The 17,936-nt window shown below is 44.3% G+C and overlaps 1 protein-coding gene across 8 annotated transcripts in view; it reads left to right on the top strand.

Moving 5' to 3' along the window:
- Positions 1-17,936, top strand: part of MCF2 (MCF.2 cell line derived transforming sequence) — a 199,525-nt gene that overhangs the window by 67,457 nt on the left and 114,132 nt on the right. For all 8 annotated transcript variants that reach the window (XR_006386815.1, XM_044268788.1, XM_044268786.1 and 5 more), the window contains 2 exons: positions 15,501-15,620; positions 16,458-16,574. Coding sequence is in view for 7 of the 8 variants with exons in the window: in XM_044268788.1 (XP_044124723.1) it covers positions 15,501-15,620; positions 16,458-16,574 (237 nt within the window). In the remaining variant the exon portion in view is untranslated. The remainder of the gene's footprint in view (positions 1-15,500; positions 15,621-16,457; positions 16,575-17,936) is intronic.

Genomic DNA, 17,936 nt, shown 5'->3' with positions numbered 1-17,936 from the left:
AAAAAGTGAACCCCATTTTAGAAACTACACCACTCAAGGTATACAAAACTGATTTTACAAACTTTGTTAACCCTTTAGGTGTTCCACAAAAATTAATGGAAAATAGAGATAACATTTAAAAATTTCACTTTTTGGCAGATTTTCCATTTTAATAATTTTTTTCCAGTTACAAAGCAAGGGTTAACAGCCAAACAAAACTCAATATTTATGGCCCTGATTCAGTAGTTTACAGAAACACCCCATATGTGGTTGAAAACTGTTGTACGGGCACACGGCAGGGCGTAGAAGGAAAGGAATGCCATACGCTTTTTGGAAGGCAAATTTTGCTGGACTGTCCCATTTGAAGCCCCCCTGATGCACCCCTAGAGTAGAAACTCCCAAAAAGTGACTACATTTTGGAAACTACAGGATAGGGTGGCAGTTTTGTTGGTATTATTTTAGGGTACATATGATTTTTGGTTGCTCTATATAACACTTTTTGTGAGGCAAGGTAACAAGAAATAGCTGTTTTGGCACAGTTTTTATTTTTTGTTATTTACAACATTAATCTGACAGATTAGATCATGTGGTATTTTTATAGAGCAGGTTATTACGAACGCGGTGATACTGTAATGACCGGCAACACGCACAGGGAGGAAAACAGGGAAAGCCCTGCCCAAGGGAGAGGGAAAGGTGGTGACCCCTAACTCACCTTGCAGCTGGCACCTGCCTGCCCTGACGTCCCTAGACGGGTTCCTCACCCGTGCGGCGATCACGTGCCTAAACCCTGGCTTTCCCTGAAATGAGCCCTAGATAATGAACGGGCCGGTGGGATCGCTAGTCCTCACCACTGCACTAAGAGGGAAACACCAGGGAGAGGACAGACAAACACAGACAAACACCCAGGTGGACGGCAACAATTGTCCACAAAGGTCCAACAGGGATCCGGGGGGTAGCGTTCCAAGGCAACACTCAGAGAACGCAGCAAAACAGCTCCAGTGGGTCAGAATAGATGTCCAGGCAGGAAGCTCTATATCTGGCAACCAGAGAAGTGTGAGAGGGGAATATAAGGAGGATTGGGAGTGCTGGACAAGGAACAGCTGAGAGAAGGAGCTACGGATCCCTGAGTGAGCCAAAAGGGTTTGTAAAGCAAACCCAGAAAGCTACAATAAGGAAACTTCCCTATCTGACATAGAGCGTGCAGCCAACCGCTGCGACCTCCTGACCCCGGGTACAACGGAGTCAGGCGTGGCTCTTGACACCCTCGTGACAGTACCCCCCTCTCTACGAGGGGCCTCCGGACACTCAGGACCAGGTCTCTCAGGATGAGAGGCATGAAAAATCCGGACTAGCCTGTCGGCGTTTACCTCAGACGCAGGAACCCACATTCTTTCCTCGGGACCGTAACCTCTCCAGTGCACCAGATATTGGAGAGAGCGGCGGACCCGACGAGAATTAACAATTTTGGATATCTGAAATTCCAAACTACCATCCACGACAACAGGAGGGGGTGGCAGCGGTGACGGTTCTAGAGGTGGAACATATTTTTTGAGTAACGACTTATGAAAGACATTATGGATTTTAAAAGTCTGAGGTAACTCCAGGCGAAAAGCCACGGGGTTGATGATGGCTACAATCTTGTAAGGACCAATAAACCTAGGACCCAGTTTCCAAGAGGGAACCTTCAACTTGATATTCCTAGTAGACAACCACACATAGTCATTCACTCCTAGGTCCGGACCTGGCGACCGTCTCTTATCAGCCATGCATTTGTATTTACCTCCCATATTTTTCAAGTTAGCTTGCACCTTCTGCCATACTGATGAAAGAGATGACGAAAACCGTTCCTCTTCGGGAACCCCAGAAGACCCCCCCTCTTTGAAAGTACAGAATTGGGGATGAAAACCATATGCACCAAGAAAAGGTGACTTGCCAGTGGATTCCTGACGGCGATTATTTATGGCAAACTCAGCTAACGGTAAATATGACGACCACAACTCTTGGTTTTCAGACACAAAACATCTTAGATATGTCTCCAGGTTTTGGTTGGTACGCTCAGTCTGTCCATTCGACTGAGGATGGAAAGCTGAGGAAAAGGACAAGTGAACCCCCAAACGGGAACAAAAAGCTTTCCAAAATTTAGAAATAAACTGGGTTCCCCGATCCGAAACAACATCGGAGGGGACCCCGTGAAGCTTCACGATCTCACTGACGAATACCTGAGCAAGAGTTTTAGCATTAGGTAGAGCGGGTAACGCAATAAAGTGTGCCATTTTGCTAAACCTGTCCACTACTACCAAAATCACTGTTTTACCCGCAGACAAAGGTAAGTCAGTGATAAAATCCATAGACAGATGTGTCCATGGTCTATTGGGAATGACGAGTGGTAATAGAGACCCTGCAGGACGTGTATGTGAAACTTTTGCGCGCGCACAGGTAGAACAAGAAGACACAAAATCCAATACATCCTGACGCAACCTTGGCCACCAAAAACGACGAGACAATAGCTCTAAGGTTGCTTTACTACCCGGGTGCCCAGCAAGTGCCGAATTATGATGTTCCTTTAATAATTCGAGACGTAGGTTCAACGGTACAAACAATTTCTCTGAGGGGCAAGAGACCGGGGCGTCCCCCTGGGCCTCTAACACCTTCCCCTCCAAAGCAGAGTGTACCGCAGAGACAACTACTCCTCTTTGTAGAATGGGTACCGGATCACTCACATTACCCCCTCCAGGGAAACAACGAGATAGTGCATCAGCCTTGGTATTCTTTACCCCAGGACGATAGGTAATCACAAAGTTAAACCTAGTAAAAAATAGCGACCACCTAGCCTGTCTAGGGGTGAGACGCTTAGCTGATTCGAGGTACAGCAGATTTTTGTGGTCCGTAAACACAGTGACGGGGTGGACTGCCCCCTCTAAAAAGTGACGCCACTCCTCAAACGCAAGTTTAATAGCTAACAGTTCCCTATTGCCAATATCGTAGTTCTGTTCTGCTGCAGATAGTTTTTTAGAAAAGAAAGCACAAGGACGCCATTTGCCAGGAGACGGACCCTGAGACAGCACAGCCCCCACTCCCCCCTCTGATGCATCGACTTCAACAATAAAAGGCTGAGAGACATCAGGTTGGACTAGTACAGGTGCTGAGGTAAACCTCTCTTTTAGAGAGGAAAAAGCAACTTTAGCGGCGTCAGACCATTTAGAAAAATCAGTCCCCTTCCTAGTCATGTCAGTAAGGGGTTTTACGATCACCGAATAATTTTTAATGAATTTCCTATAGAAATTCGCGAAGCCCAAGAACCGTTGTAGTGCTTTGAGGTTCTCAGGAAGATCCCAATCCAAAATTGCCTGGACCTTCCTAGGATCCATACCTACACAAAAATAAGGGCCAGATATAATGTAATGACCGGCAACACGCACAGGGAGGAAAACAGGGAACGCCCTGCCCAAGGGAGAGGGAAAGGTGGTGACCCCTAACTCACCTTGCAGCTGGCACCTGCCTGCCCTGACGTCCCTAGACGGGTTCCTCACCCGTGCGGCGATCACGTGCCTAAACCCTGGCTTTCCCTGAAATGAGCCCTAGATAATGAACGGGCCGGTGGGATCGCTAGTCCTCACCACTGCACTAAGAGGGAAACACCAGGGAGAGGACAGACAAACACAGACAAACACCCAGGTGGACGGCAACAATTGTCCACAAAGGTCCAACAGGGATCCGGAGGGTAGCGTTCCAAGGCAACACTCAGAGAACGCAGCAACACAGCTCCAGTGGGTCAGAAAAGATGTCCAGGCAGGAAGCTCTATATCTGGCAACCAGAGAAGTGTGAGAGGGGAATATAAGGAGGTTTGGGAGTGCTGGACAAGGAACAGCTGAGAGAAGGAGCTACGGATCCCTGAGTGAGCCAAAAGGGTTTGTAAAGCAAACCCAGAAAGCTACAATAAGGAAACTTCCCTATCTGACATAGAGCGTGCAGCCAACCGCTGCGACCTCCTGACCCCGGGTACAACGGAGTCAGGCGTGGCTCTTGACACCCTCGTGACAGATACCTTATATGTTGACTTTTTTATTTATGTACGTTTTACACAATTATTTCATTTTTGAAACAAAAAAAATCATGTTTTAGTGTCTCCATAGTCTGAGAGCCATAGTTTTTATTTATATTTTATTACGGACACGGCGATACCTAATAAGTTTAGTGCATTTTATTTTATACATTTTTAATCAGTTTTTTTACCCAGACCCACTTGGTTTTTGAAGATCCAGTGGGTCTGATGTCTGTATAATACAGTACAGTACACTATATAGTGTATGGTAACCATCACTCGCTGCCACAACAGAGCAGCTGAAAGAATCGCCAGCTGAAAAGGCACAGCAGCCCCCGATGTGAGAGGGAGATCCCTCCTTGTTAACTCCTGCCATACAGCGGTCCCTATGGACCACGGCATGGAAGGGGTTAAACGGCTGACATCACAGCACAGCCGTTTAACCGCTCGGCCATCCTGGAAATGAGAGGGGAAGGGCGGGATGATCGCTGGGATGATCAAGCGCCCGCCCGCCCCCCCCCCCCCCCCCCAGCACCGCCCGCACCTCCCCCCCTGCACATCCCGCCAGCACATAACAATGAGGGCTGCATAGGGGAAGTTAAAAATTAAAATTTAGGTCATTTGGAAGTTTCGGATCCCCGCAGGTCTGAATTGACCTGCAGTTTGCAGTGATCGCCGATACGGGGGGTTCACAGGACCCCCCTCGCATTGTCCCAGGATGCCTGCTGATTGTATTCAGCAGGCACCCAGTTCCGATCCCCGCCCACCGCGCGGCGGTGATCGGAACTACACAGGGCGTACAGGTACGCCCTATGTCCTTAAGTACCAAGCTAACCTGTTACATGTACGCTTGGCAGCTGAAGGCACTTGTGTTGGTCCCATGTTGATATGAGCCCGCATCGCTGAGAAAAATGATGTTTTAATATATGCAAATAAACTTCTAGGAGCAACAGGGGTGTTGCCGTTATACCTAGAGTCTCAGCTGTTATGGTCAGTGGGTGTAGACCCACTGTGCCAACTAACCAGTTTGGCTTTGGGCTAAACCTAAGGGCGTTGACCTGGCAGTTCCCTGGTACTCACCATTTAAGCCTTGTACAGGAATCTGGACTTTGCCGCAAGGAAGCATCCAGGCTGCTGCCTCCTGGAGTAGACCTGGTGTAGTTGTAGGGGGTCAGAGGCACCGGAGTGAAACATTAAGGACTCATGTAAAAAGCGTAGTCTGAACACAGTCCAATAGTCAGGGCAGGCTGAGTACTTGCGTACTCCAAATAGTAATTCCAGGGTCAGGGAAGACTGAGTACTAGCGTAATCCAGGTCACAGTTCCCAGGTCGGGGCAGACAGCAAGCTGCAGAATCGGTAGACAGACAAGGTTCCGTACACAGATATCCAGACAAGATCACCTTCACTGGTTAGGGGGTGTTCACAACACAAAAAAAAAACAGGATCCTGTAAAAAAAAACAGATCATATTGCATGACTTGGCATCTGTTGGAGCCATTTCCGTCTAAGATACAGTATACACATTTTTTTAGATGGGAAAAAGAAGTCCTGGATGCAGTACTTTTTTTCCCATCTAAAAAATGGATCTCAGACCGAAATGGCTCAAAGGGATGCAAACTGATGCAACAGGAACCTTTTCTTACATAATCCTGTAAAAAAATGGATCCTGTTCATAAGGCAGGGTTCACATCACATTTTTACCATCCGTGTAATGTATACAAAAAACGTATACGTTAAACGGACACCTCAGACTGATAGAGTTCCATTGTAAAAAAAAAATTATACTTTTTTTGTTACCGGACTGTGCGGGATACATGAATGTGGTGTGCTGCGTTTTTGTATCCTTTTTTTTCTAACATATACGTCAAATGGAAGCATAAAATGTGATGTGAACCTACCCTAACTGATGCAATAAGATCAGTTTTTTTTTTACAGGATCCTGTTTTTCTTTAGTTTTTCTGATGGACCAGAAGAACGGAATATGAAACAGGGATGTGAACTCCCCCTTACTAGCAAGTAGAAACCCTTAAAGCTCAGGTGGACGGTGGATCCACAGCCCAGCTAAGACTACTTTCACATCTCTGCTTTGGTTTCCGGTTCTGAGATCCGGCAGAGGATCTCAAAACTGGACCAAAATGGATCGGTTTGATTTAACACATCAGGATGCATCAGTTCCGTGAGGATGAATGACTTCATAGCGACTGCCTGCGCCGGGATTCGGGCAAATCATGCTGCAAGGCAGAAGAGCCCTGTGGTCTACTTTGCAGACTGAAGCATGGAGTGGGTGAGTATTTTGTTGCTTCTTTTACCTGTCACATTGGGGCAATATATAGGGGGCAATACAAGAGGGCAGTATAACTACTGTGGACATTTTAGGGGGACACTATAAATACTTGGTGCAGTTCAGGGTGACATAAGTACTGGGGCAACACAGGACGGCATTTAAATTACTGGGGGTACTATAACTACTAAGGCACTATAGAGAGCATTATAACTACTGGGGGCATTAGAATGGGGCATTGTAACTGCTGGGGACACTACAGGGGGACATAAGTACTGAGACAATTAAGGGGGCATTATAACTACTGTTGAAACTACAGGGGCATTACAGAGGGCCATATTACTACTCGGACACTTTAGGGGGCTTTATTACTACTAGGAACACTTTATGGTGCCTTATTACTACTGGAGGCCCTTAGGGGCCTTATTACTCCTGGGGCCACTTTAGGGAGCCTTATTACTACTGGGACAGTTTAGGGGACCTTATTACTTATTTCTACCAAGTGCACTATGAGGCATTATTTCTACTGGTGGTACTGTTATTATTACTGGGCACAGTACCATGGGTACTACTACTAATTGGGCACTATACGGGTGAAACTCAAAAAATTTAAATATTGTGCAAAGTTCATTTATTTAAGTAATGCAACTTAAAAGGTGAAACTAACATATGAGACTCATTACAAGCAAAGTGAGATATTTCAAGCCTTTATTTGTTATAATTTGGATGATTATGGCTTACAGCTTATGAAACCCTAAAGTCACAATTGTGAGGTCCCCTTTGCTCAGGGGGTATGGATTAATTAGCTGACTAGAGGGTGACACTTTGAGCCTAGAATATTGAACCTTTTCACAAAATTCTAATTTTAAGCTGCATTAATGCAATTCCTGTTAATTTGCTTTACTGAAATACATGGACTTTTGCACGATATTCAAATTTTCCGAGTTTCAGCGAGTCTGTCAGCCCACTTATCCCTTTTTAACAGTTCCCATAGCGCTGTAGCCGCAACACAGATGATTAAAACGGTACCTTTATATGCTATTGTGGACTTGTAAAACTGCCAAAAACAAACTTTGATGCATATGTAAATGAGGGCTGGCAAGTGCCCAGGGGCGGCGTCCACCGAGCTGGTGCCCAGGCAGCTCTGCCTCTTCGGCTCTTAATCCCGCCCAGCGTCTTCCTCTGCCCGCCCATCTGTTTTCTCTCCCCCTCAGTGAGAACCTGCGCCTGCGCGCTGATTTCCTTGGCCGGGGCATGCGCACTGCGATGCCCATTGCTGGCACGGCATTGCAGTAGCTCATGCGCATGCGCCGGCTAACGGATCATACAGATAAATTTACCTCTCTTGGCTCTCTGTGTCTGCAGTGACAGCTGCTCGCTCGGCTTTCCTCATCTTCTCCTGCGCCGATGGACCGCCTCCTTTCTGCAGTTTTTGCGCAGTTAGCCGGCGCATGCGCATAAGCTACTGCGATGCCGTACCAGCAATGGGCATCGCAGTGCGCTTGCCCCGCCCAAGGAAGTAGGCGCAGGATCTCGCTGAGGGGGAGAGAAAACAGATGGGCGGGCAGAGGAAGAGGCTGGGCGGGGATAAGAGCCGAAGAGGCAGAGCTGCCTGGGCACCAGCGCGGTGGACGCCGCCCCTGGGCACTTGCGAGCCCTCATTTACATATGCATCAAAGTTCGTTTTTGGCAGTTTTACAAGTCCACAAAAGCATATAAAGTTACCGTTTTAATTATGGGAACTGTTAAAAAGGGGAAAATGTGCTGACAGACTCCCTTTAAATGCCATGGTTGAATTTCTGTCCCAGGCCGGACTGCAAACAAGAATAGGACATGTTTGAGGAACGGACTTACAAATTCGGACAGCAAATGAACGAGATTCATATGCTGTCCGCATTTTTTTGTGCCCCATAGAAATGAATGGGTCTGCATAAAATGTGGCTCAGATGTGGGCCAAAAATACAGTTGTGTGCATTTGTCCTTAAATTTCTCTGGATAGGTCTTCAGTACCTGATTGTGGGGGTCTGACACCGGGGACCCCCACGATCAGCTGTTTGAGAAGGCACCGGCGCTCCTTTGAACACTGCGGCCTTCTCTCTGCTCACCAAGCACAGTACATTGTATAGCGGCTGTGCATGTGACCGATGGACATGTCGTCACTTGGCCTAGGGAAAGCTGAGAGGTGGCACTACTGTAAGAGCTGCTGCCTTCCCGGACAGCGTGTCGGACCCTCACCGATCAGGTACTGATGACCTACGTAGGTCATCAGTATTTAAGCCTTGGAAAACCCCTGTAGGGTAAAGAGGAAGATGGCTGCTGGACCCAAGCACGGGTGTGCAGATTTCCAGAGTGCCGATGTGTGCACAGCTGGGGATTTGTCCTCCAGACAGAGTTCTTCTTTAATTATAAGGAATTTGATTTTTTATTAAGGCCCCATTCACACGTCCACAATTTTGCGGAATCGAATTGCGGACCCATTCACTTCTATGAAGCCACACAACGTGCAGCCCGGCTCCGGAAATGCGGACCCATTCACTTCTATGAAGCCACACAACGTGCAGCCCGGCTCCGCATTCCCAGTTCCCGAATAAAAATAGAACATGTCCTATTCTTGTCTGCAATTGCGGACAAGAATAGGCATATTCTATTAGTGTCGGCAATGTGCAGCATATTCTTTTAGTGCCGGCAATGTGCGGTCTGCAAAATGCGGAACGCACATTGCCGCTGTCCGTGTTTTGCGGATCCGCAAAACATGTTACGGACGTGTGAATGGAGCCTAAAACTGGGCTATGGTTCAAGAAGTCTAGTCTCTGTCCAAAAATGACAGATATAATATTAGGCATCCAAGGACAGTCTGCAGTGTTTTTTGCGGACCCTTAGAAATAAATGGGTCTGCGGGCGATCCACAAATATTGCGTATCGGACACAGATGAATGAGCCTTAAGGCAGGGTCACCTGTTCACAGATCTAACTAAGAAATAGTTAAACAGAATTTTTTCTGGGGGGGGTGAACTTTTGTATAACTAAGCAGGCTTGCCATTCAGGAGTGGCTCACATTGTCATTATACCCATCTTTCCTGGAAACAGATCTAACTAAAAGATGTCTAAAGAGAAATATTTAAGACCTTGAGAGCCGAGAACAACTCAAGGACTTCTACATCTTCGGTATAGCGCTGGTTAAGGGTGCATTCACACAATAGCATGTATCCGCAAAATATGACGTCTGTGTTGTATCCGTTTTTATTTGTGGATCCATTGTAACAATGAATAGAAAATGTTCTCTCTCGTTTGCGGGGCCGCGGAACGGACATAAGGATGCGGACAGAGCGCAGTCTGCTGTGAAATCCGATCCGCCATAAAATGCGAATGATGTGGACCAAAAATCTGCTCGTGTGCATGGGGCTCTGTGAATAGCAAAAGTCAACGGGAAAAAAAATCTATTGGTTTAAAGTAAAACAGCTCTTTATAGTCTACAGATGGAGGGAACTGTAGTGCAGCTCTCACAGGGCGCCCCGATGTAGATATTACAACATCTCACATACGATCATCTATTGGGAATAAAGTGTGAGCCACCCGGCAAGGCCTGATGCACACGGTGCAGTTTTTTTTTTGCTGCAGTTTACCTACAGTTTGGATTGAATCCAAATAAATGAGGCTTCCTATACTTCTCAGGCTCCCCCTCCTTGGTACTGGCTCGAGACTACCTAAGACGTCTCTGCTTGCAGTGATTTATTCTTCACGCTGACTGCAGAGTCACAGTCAGACGTATGGCCTGTGTATGTCCCATCCGGGGTTTAAGGGGTTAACTCCGCGTCACATGCGGGAGACAGGTGTGCTGCTGGCTGGTCCGGGCTGTGATGCTGCTCCGTGTGGCTATGAGAGCCAGTAAATGAGTGTATGCCGGAGATTAACATGAACGCTGGCGAATCAATGCAGGGCTCGGAGCAGTTTTGTAGTCCGGTGGTTCCTTCTTTTTCGCAGTGCTGTGGTAATGGAAACGGCTGCAGCAGCGACAGCTCTGCTTCAGCTCGTCAGTCACTTCTAAGCATTCACCAGCAGCCAGATCATATATCACCCATGCTGCCCTGGCAATAATAGCAAGAGGAGAATAATTATCAGAAGGCATGGCCGAAGGAAACCCCCCAAGAGGAATGATGAGGTTTCGGAGGAATGCGGTAAGGGCTCTGACTGCAGTCTGTGCAGCACAAGTTCAGAGGCTTCGGGACTGCAGCACAAACTGCTGATGTACATCACATACATAATGCAGACACATAGCCAAGTCCATAACACTGCCTCCTGATCGTATGCAGGTCAACCGCGGCTGCAATCACTTCCAGAACCAGGCTGGTCCTCTGGTCCAGTTCTAATTATACCTGGCCTACATCTGGGACGATGTGTTTCCATGAGAAGTAGTCCTTAGTGTCATTGGAGGGTTATTTCTGCAGCAGGGACCCAGATGTAGTTCCTTTCCAAAGTAATGAATGCAAACTAGATGTAGCAGAGCTGAGGCAGTGGCCTGTCTTTTAGTACAGCTCATCAATAATTTGTTGATTAATTTAAATATAAGTTTACCTAGGACTTAGGTTGAACAGAGGTGACACAAGTGACCAGTTCACCTCTGCGACATTTGTATATCTACTATGTCTAGCCTAAAAAGCTTACAATTAATTTGAAGCTGTATTATGGTATTTACAGTGGCCTATTAGATTGGGTGGCAGTGTCTGCTGGGACTTGCAGTTCCACTTGTAGTTCTTCTTTTCTAACTCAGGCTGTGTGATCATCCAGGGAATAATACTATTGTTTGTACTTATAGTTTTTATTGTACTTGCTGGGGCTTATAGTTATACTTGTGGTTGATCTTTACTATCTCAGGTTGTATGGTGATCCAGGGAATAATATTATTGTTTGTCCTTGTGGTTTTAATCAGTTTTTATGGTATCAGTGAGCAGTACTTGCTGGGACTTATAGTTCCACATGTAGTTCTTCTTTTCTAACTCAGCTTGCGGGATGATCCAGGGAATAATACTATTGTTTGTACTTATAGTTTTTAATCTGTTTTTATTGTCTTAGTGGTCAGTACTTGCTGGGGCTTATAGTTCTACTTGTGGTTGATCTTTACAATCTCAGGTTGTATAGTGATCCAGGGAATAATATTATTGTTTGTCCTTGTGTTTTTAATCACTTTTTATTGTATCAGTGGGCAGTACTTGCTGGGACTTATAGTTCTACTTTTAGTTCTTCTTCTTTTATAACTCAGCTTGCAGAATGATCCAGGGAATAATGCTATTGTTTGCAATTGTCTTGCTGGAACTTGTAGTTCTGCAGGTCTAGGGGCACTATTAGCACCTGATTGACAGAGCTAACGAGAAGAAGGGGGATCCTGGCTAGACTATGACTGGTAGCTTTTAAACAATAGGTTGATACAACAGGCGTATAGGTAGCCTATTGTTTTGTATTACTCTAATGCATCTAAAATAAACATCTCCGCCGTTTTGTGTTCACAGACCAATGTGTTTCCATAGATACGGACTATAAACAAGCGCTGTTCTGATCCTGTAGCAATACTTCCTTCCATCATTCCTCTTCGACTTGGTAGCTTACATTCTGTAGGTTAGTAAGCAGTGCACAGGGTATGGCTGTAGTCTTTAAAGGCTGTAAACCAGGGATGAACGAAGAATTCTAATAGATTTGTCTCATTAGCAGGAGCTCTTCACCTGTGAGGGGCTGTCTCCACAGGTAAAGAGGCATCCACCTGCCCGCTGGACATCTAGCGCGGTCCTGATAATCTGGGCTCCGCACCGCTGCTCCGAACATCAGTGCAGGCACAGAAGCTCAAAATTTGATTTGAAGCACCGACTGCGCATGGGCCACTACACTTCCAGTATGTAGCACAAGCATAGTGGATGAAGCTGAATTTCAGCTTTGATGCCTGCATTGCTACTTGGAGGACCAAGATTGTCAAACCTGGGTAAGATGTCCAGCCCTGACCATCAACAGGCAGGTTGGTGCCTCTTCACTACTGTGGACAACCCTTTCTAGATGAACAGCTTCTGTTAATGAGAATTGGCTAATTCATCCCTACTACAGACACCTTTGGGACATTTTTTCTATCATTGCATTGGCTAAAAAACATTTTTCAGTTGGTTGTTATAAAAAAGTTCACATTAGGTGCATTTGCAGGCTAGCAGGCTTTCTGTTTCACACTGAATCCATCAGAACTGAACTGCTCTGATGACCTGGGCTGTATTCCTTATCTTAGTAGTCCTTAGTTAAATTCCTATCAGTTTTGTAACATTTTAGCTTAAATGAGTGTTTATGAGCTGTCAGGAGTTCAGAGATAAGGGCTACAGACACAGCAGCTCTCTGACAGATACAGTGTGAATCAGAGAGCCGGCTAGTCTGCAAATAAACTGAAAGTGAAAGCTGTAGAAGAAGAACTGTTGAACATTTTTGATAAAGGTCAAGTGAAAAAAATAATTTAAGGGCACTTTCACACTAGCGTTTTTATTTTCCGGCACTGAGTTCCGTCCTAGGGGATCAATACCGGAAAATAACTGATCAGTTTTATCCCCATGCATTCTGAATGGAGAGAAATCTGTTCAGGATGCATCAGGATGTCTTCAGTTCAGTCTTTTTAACTTTTCAGGACAGAGATAATACCGCAGCATGCTGCCTTTTTATCTCCGTCCAAAATTCCGGAACACTTGCCGGATTTCCGGATCCGGCATTAATTTACATTGAAATGTATTAATAAAAAATACCGCAATGCCGGTACCGTCCAGACCTTTAAAAATGTGAAAAAAATAGAAACTGATCCGTTTGAAAAACGGACAGACGGATCCGTTCTTGCAATGCATTTGTGAGACGGATCAGCATCCGGATCCATCTATAAATGCTGTCCGTTTACATGCAGATTGCCGGATCAACGGAACTGCTTGCCGGATCACTCAAGTGTGAAAGTAGCCTTAGCCAAAAATGCGTAGGATGTAATATAAAAAAAAAAATGCTTCCAAAGTTGTTCATAAATCATAACCTTTAACCATGGAGACACATAGGTCTGCATAGAAGCTTTAGGTACACAATGGTAAGGGAGGGTTAAGCAGAACTATCAGAAAAGTTTCTAAGTTTTTACTTAAGATATATTAGATCAATATTAAAAATATACAAATATTAGCACACACTTCATACACTGGATGTCCATGCTGGGACATGTTGTTGTAAGTGATTGCTCTTATGACATATTAGGGTCATTCTGGTTGACATGTATAATTTATGGTAATTCACAGTTGTCCTACGGCCATGATCAGCCTGACCGACTCATTCCTACGATGCTCACTTTTCCTTGTTGTCCATGGTGCTGAAATCATGTATGACCATACTACTGTACATGTGCTATATTCCTTACCTTGTAGGAATTCTGTATGATGGTATTTGTGTCCTGTAAACCTGGTCAAAGTGTCTTATAACACTTCCAATGACACCTTGATTGAACATTAGGTTGACCATAGCGCATTACATATAACCTTGTGACATATGAACTCCTTACAGCCCATGTTTCACACCTGTCTCTGCCCCTCTATGTGTAGTTCACAATAAATACACGTAATCTGACTAATGATATGATAGTCAACTCCTTATCCACCTACAGGTGAAACTCTAAAAATTTGAATATCGTGCAAAAGTCCATTTATTTCAGTAATGCAAATGAAAAGGAATTGCCTTAATGCAGCTTAAAATTAGAATTTTGTGAACAGGTTCAATATTCTAGGCTCAAAGTGTCACACTCTAGTCAGCTAATTAATCCATACCCCCTGAGCAAAGGGGACCTCAAAATTGTGACTTTGGGGTTTCATAAGCTGTAAGCCATAATCATCCAAATTATAACAAATTAAGACTTGAAATATCTCACTTTGCCTGTAATGAGTCTCTCATATGTTAGTTTCACCTTCTAAGTTGGATTACTGAAATAAATGAACTTTGAACAATATTCAAATTTTTCGAGTTTCACCTGTATATTTATTGCAGTTTGTAAGCCTACAGATTTGTATAGAAGGGAGTGATATGTAGGCTCTGGGCTTCTTACTGTAAAGAGATGTTCCTCCTGATTAGATTATTATTGGGAATTGCTTGAATATATTACATTTTTTTACTTGAATTAATAAAGTATTTCACTCAGGTAACAGTGGTAGCACAGGGGCGTAGCTAAAGGCTCATGGGCCCTGGTGCAAGAGTTCAGCTTGGACCCTTTTCCCAGAGGCAAAGGCAGGAAAACACAGTCTTCCTGCTGCCTGAGGCAAAAATTGAAACAGCACCCCTCCCCCATGCCAAATTCTTGACCTTACCCCTTCCCTCCAGCCAGATGACTAACTTGAACTTTCTGGACCCCAGTGCAAAATCTATAACAGAGCCCTCCCAGCATGTACTTTCTATAATACCGGTGTCTTCTTATGCGGCACAAGGGCCTCCGCAGGCTCCTGGGCCTTCTAGCAACTGCTACCACTGCACCCCCTATAGCTACACCCCTGGGTGCACATGGATAGGAGATCTCCTTGGTATGATATAACAGAAATCTCAGCACACACTTTTCTTTCTTTGTATACCTATAGATGTATGGAAACAGGATGCGGTTCGGCCCATCTTAAGCTTTTCACACCTGTTAGCAATACTGAGAACCTACAGGGCTATCTACAATTTGAAAATTCTAAGCTATCACCATGCTAAAGTCATTGGCAGGCTTCCATTAGACTCTGCTGTAGGACGTACAAGGGAATTCCTGCCTATGGAATTGCCTTATGTAGTGTCTCTTTTTCTAGTGCAGATGTATTCTTCGTTACTTCTCCGTACCGCTTTTTTTTTTTTAAAGCTGGTCATCTTATCTTACACAACGCATTCCAGGATATTGCCAACTAAAAAGTCAAGGTAAACAAAGACACATCTGTATATGAATTGAATATAGTAGACCGGTCCATGGAGAGGAGAGAAAGCGTCAATCATGTTTAGCTCAGACCTCAAAGGGAATGAACGGCATAGGACATGTTCCCAGGTTCCTCCTTAGGAAGGTAGAGATATCGGTAACAACCGCCACGTTGACCCATATTCACTAGGCCCGAGCTCTACAGATATTCACAGCGTTGACATCATTGTGATCTTGTATCTATCTTGTGTCTAAAAAAGGTTTGTACTTTTCTTGTCTTTAGCATTCATTTCCTGGGAGCCTTCATCTAGTTTTGGTCTTAAGGCCTTCAGGATTTTTTCAGCGGACTTTCACCGACATTGGATTTCGCTTCAGCCAGGAGGACTTTATACTAAAGCTTCCGGTAAAACACAAAACCAAATCTTACATTTTAGTCTTATATTCAGTAGATTCAAGCTGTGCTAGGATCCTGCCAGCCAGACTATGTTTTTATCATAGATTTGCAAAGGGTTTCTTTTGCATTTTTGACCAAATAGTGTGTTTTCATTATTTTTTTTGCAAGGCTTGCCTTTTTATATAGGAAAGTATGTACCCTTCCACTTTAGAGCAATATCAGAAAAATACAATGGTAATAAAAGCCATGCAATAATGCCATTACAAAGATAACACACAATGACACTTGTGTTTGTTCAAGCAGGGCAAAAAAAAACAAAAAACAGGGGCTGTCTATGGGACAAAAACACTAGAAAATGAGAGATAAAATGTCCCATCTAGAGCATGCTGAGATATTAAAAAAGCATTGACCCAAAAATGCATCTAACAGGCACAAAACTTCATATTAACCCTCTGAGTAAATCACACGTTATAGAATAGCCATTGCATGCTCTGTTTGCTTCCATAGAAGCAAATCGGTTTCAAAGAAAGCATATTGCATTTTACCATGACTTTCTTGGGAATATCTAGTCCTGAGAAATGCTTTTTTTATTTTTATGCAAATAAGGTTCCTGGTACACTGTTGGTGGGCTGCTCCGTGTACCTTCAAAAACTTTATTTGCATAAAAATAAAAAGAAGCATTTCCCAAGATTGGAGGACTGCATTTTCACAAGAGAGGTATCGTTATGTTTCAGGCACCTACCCTACATGGTATATCTATCCTTACTTTGAAATCAATTTTTTTCTTTATTAATCATGATAAAAATACTGAAATGTATCACTTAACATACTGCTTCATGTTCTTAGGTGGTTATGCTCAGTTCTGCATCAGATTTACTTAAGTACATCGATGAAACACAACTAACAACAGAATTTGGGGGAACACTTGAATATCGGCATCGCGATTGGGTTGTCTACAGAACGGTATGTTTTCATAAACCTTTATGTTTTATGCTCAAATGAAAAACTTTATTTCCCATCATTGTTTTCTTTCTCAGCAAGTTATGTCTATAATACCTTGGGCCCACCAGAGGAACTGATTCTGATCGCCACCTCCATCTATACAGAACATATGCAGTTTTAATTGCATTATCTGTGTTATTATCACTGCACACATGGGACATGTCAGCAATAAGATCTAACAGATTATTTGTGAATTAGGCCATAAGAAGTAGATCTTTTTGTCTTCAAAATTAGAGAACTTCCAAATCTTTCTTTGAACCCTAGGATCGATGATGATCTGACGCTATTGCTGGAGAAAGTAACCACCAAACATTAATTTTTGCTGCAGAAAACTCAGTGCCCACTGAACTCAACTACCTGAAATCTTTAGAACCTCCATTCTGATAAAAAAACACACACACACACACCTTCAATAGCTGATGGCCGAACACTTGTTCACCAGCAGCTACTGTATCTCTTCCAACTTGGGCCAAGTGTTTAAGTGTTTTAAATGTGGAGAGAGGAATAAGAGGTGGCTTATGTCCGAGGAGAACAAAAGGATCGGGTACTGAAATCAACACTCCCAAGCCTTCTCTCCCCCAACATCATCTGTTGGGGAAAGCTCAACTTATGCATTTAATTGATAGCAATCGACAATAGTCCAATGTGTGTATATGGTGCCTCTTTAGGCCTCTTTCATACGGGCGTTGCGAGAACATGCACGATTTTTCAGCGTGAGTGCAAAACATTGTAATGCGTTTTGCACGCTTGTGAGAAAAATCGACATGTTTGGTACCCAAACCCGAACTTCTTCACAGAAGTTCGGGCTTGGGATCGGTGTTCTGTAGATTGTATTATTTCCCCTTATAACATGGTTATAAGGGAAAATAATAGCATTCTGAATACAGAATGCATAGTACAATAGCGCTGAAGGGGTTAAAAAAATAAAAAAATAATTAAACTCACCTTAATCCACTTGCTCACGCAGGCCGGCATCTCTTCTGTCTGTCTTCTGTGCTGTGTGCAGGAAAAGGACCTGTGGTGACGTCACTCCAGTCATCACATGGTCCGTCACATGATCTTTTACCATTGTGATGGATCATGTGATGACCGGAGTGACGTCACCACAGGTTCTTTTCCTGCACACAGCACAGAAGACAGACAGAAGAGATCCCGGGCTGCGCGAGCAAGTGGATTAAGGTGAGTTAAATTATTATTATTATTTTTTTAACCCCTTCAGTGCTATTGTACTATGCATTCTGTATTCAGAATGCTATTTTTTTCCCTTATAACCATTTTATAAGGCAGGCATCCTCAAACTGCGGCCCTCCAGCTGTTGCAAAA

Source organism: Bufo gargarizans, chromosome 9 (genome assembly GCF_014858855.1).
Source record: "Bufo gargarizans isolate SCDJY-AF-19 chromosome 9, ASM1485885v1, whole genome shotgun sequence".
Lineage (NCBI taxonomy): Eukaryota > Metazoa > Chordata > Amphibia > Anura > Bufonidae > Bufo > Bufo gargarizans.
This window is presented reverse-complemented; position numbering and strand designations above follow the sequence as displayed.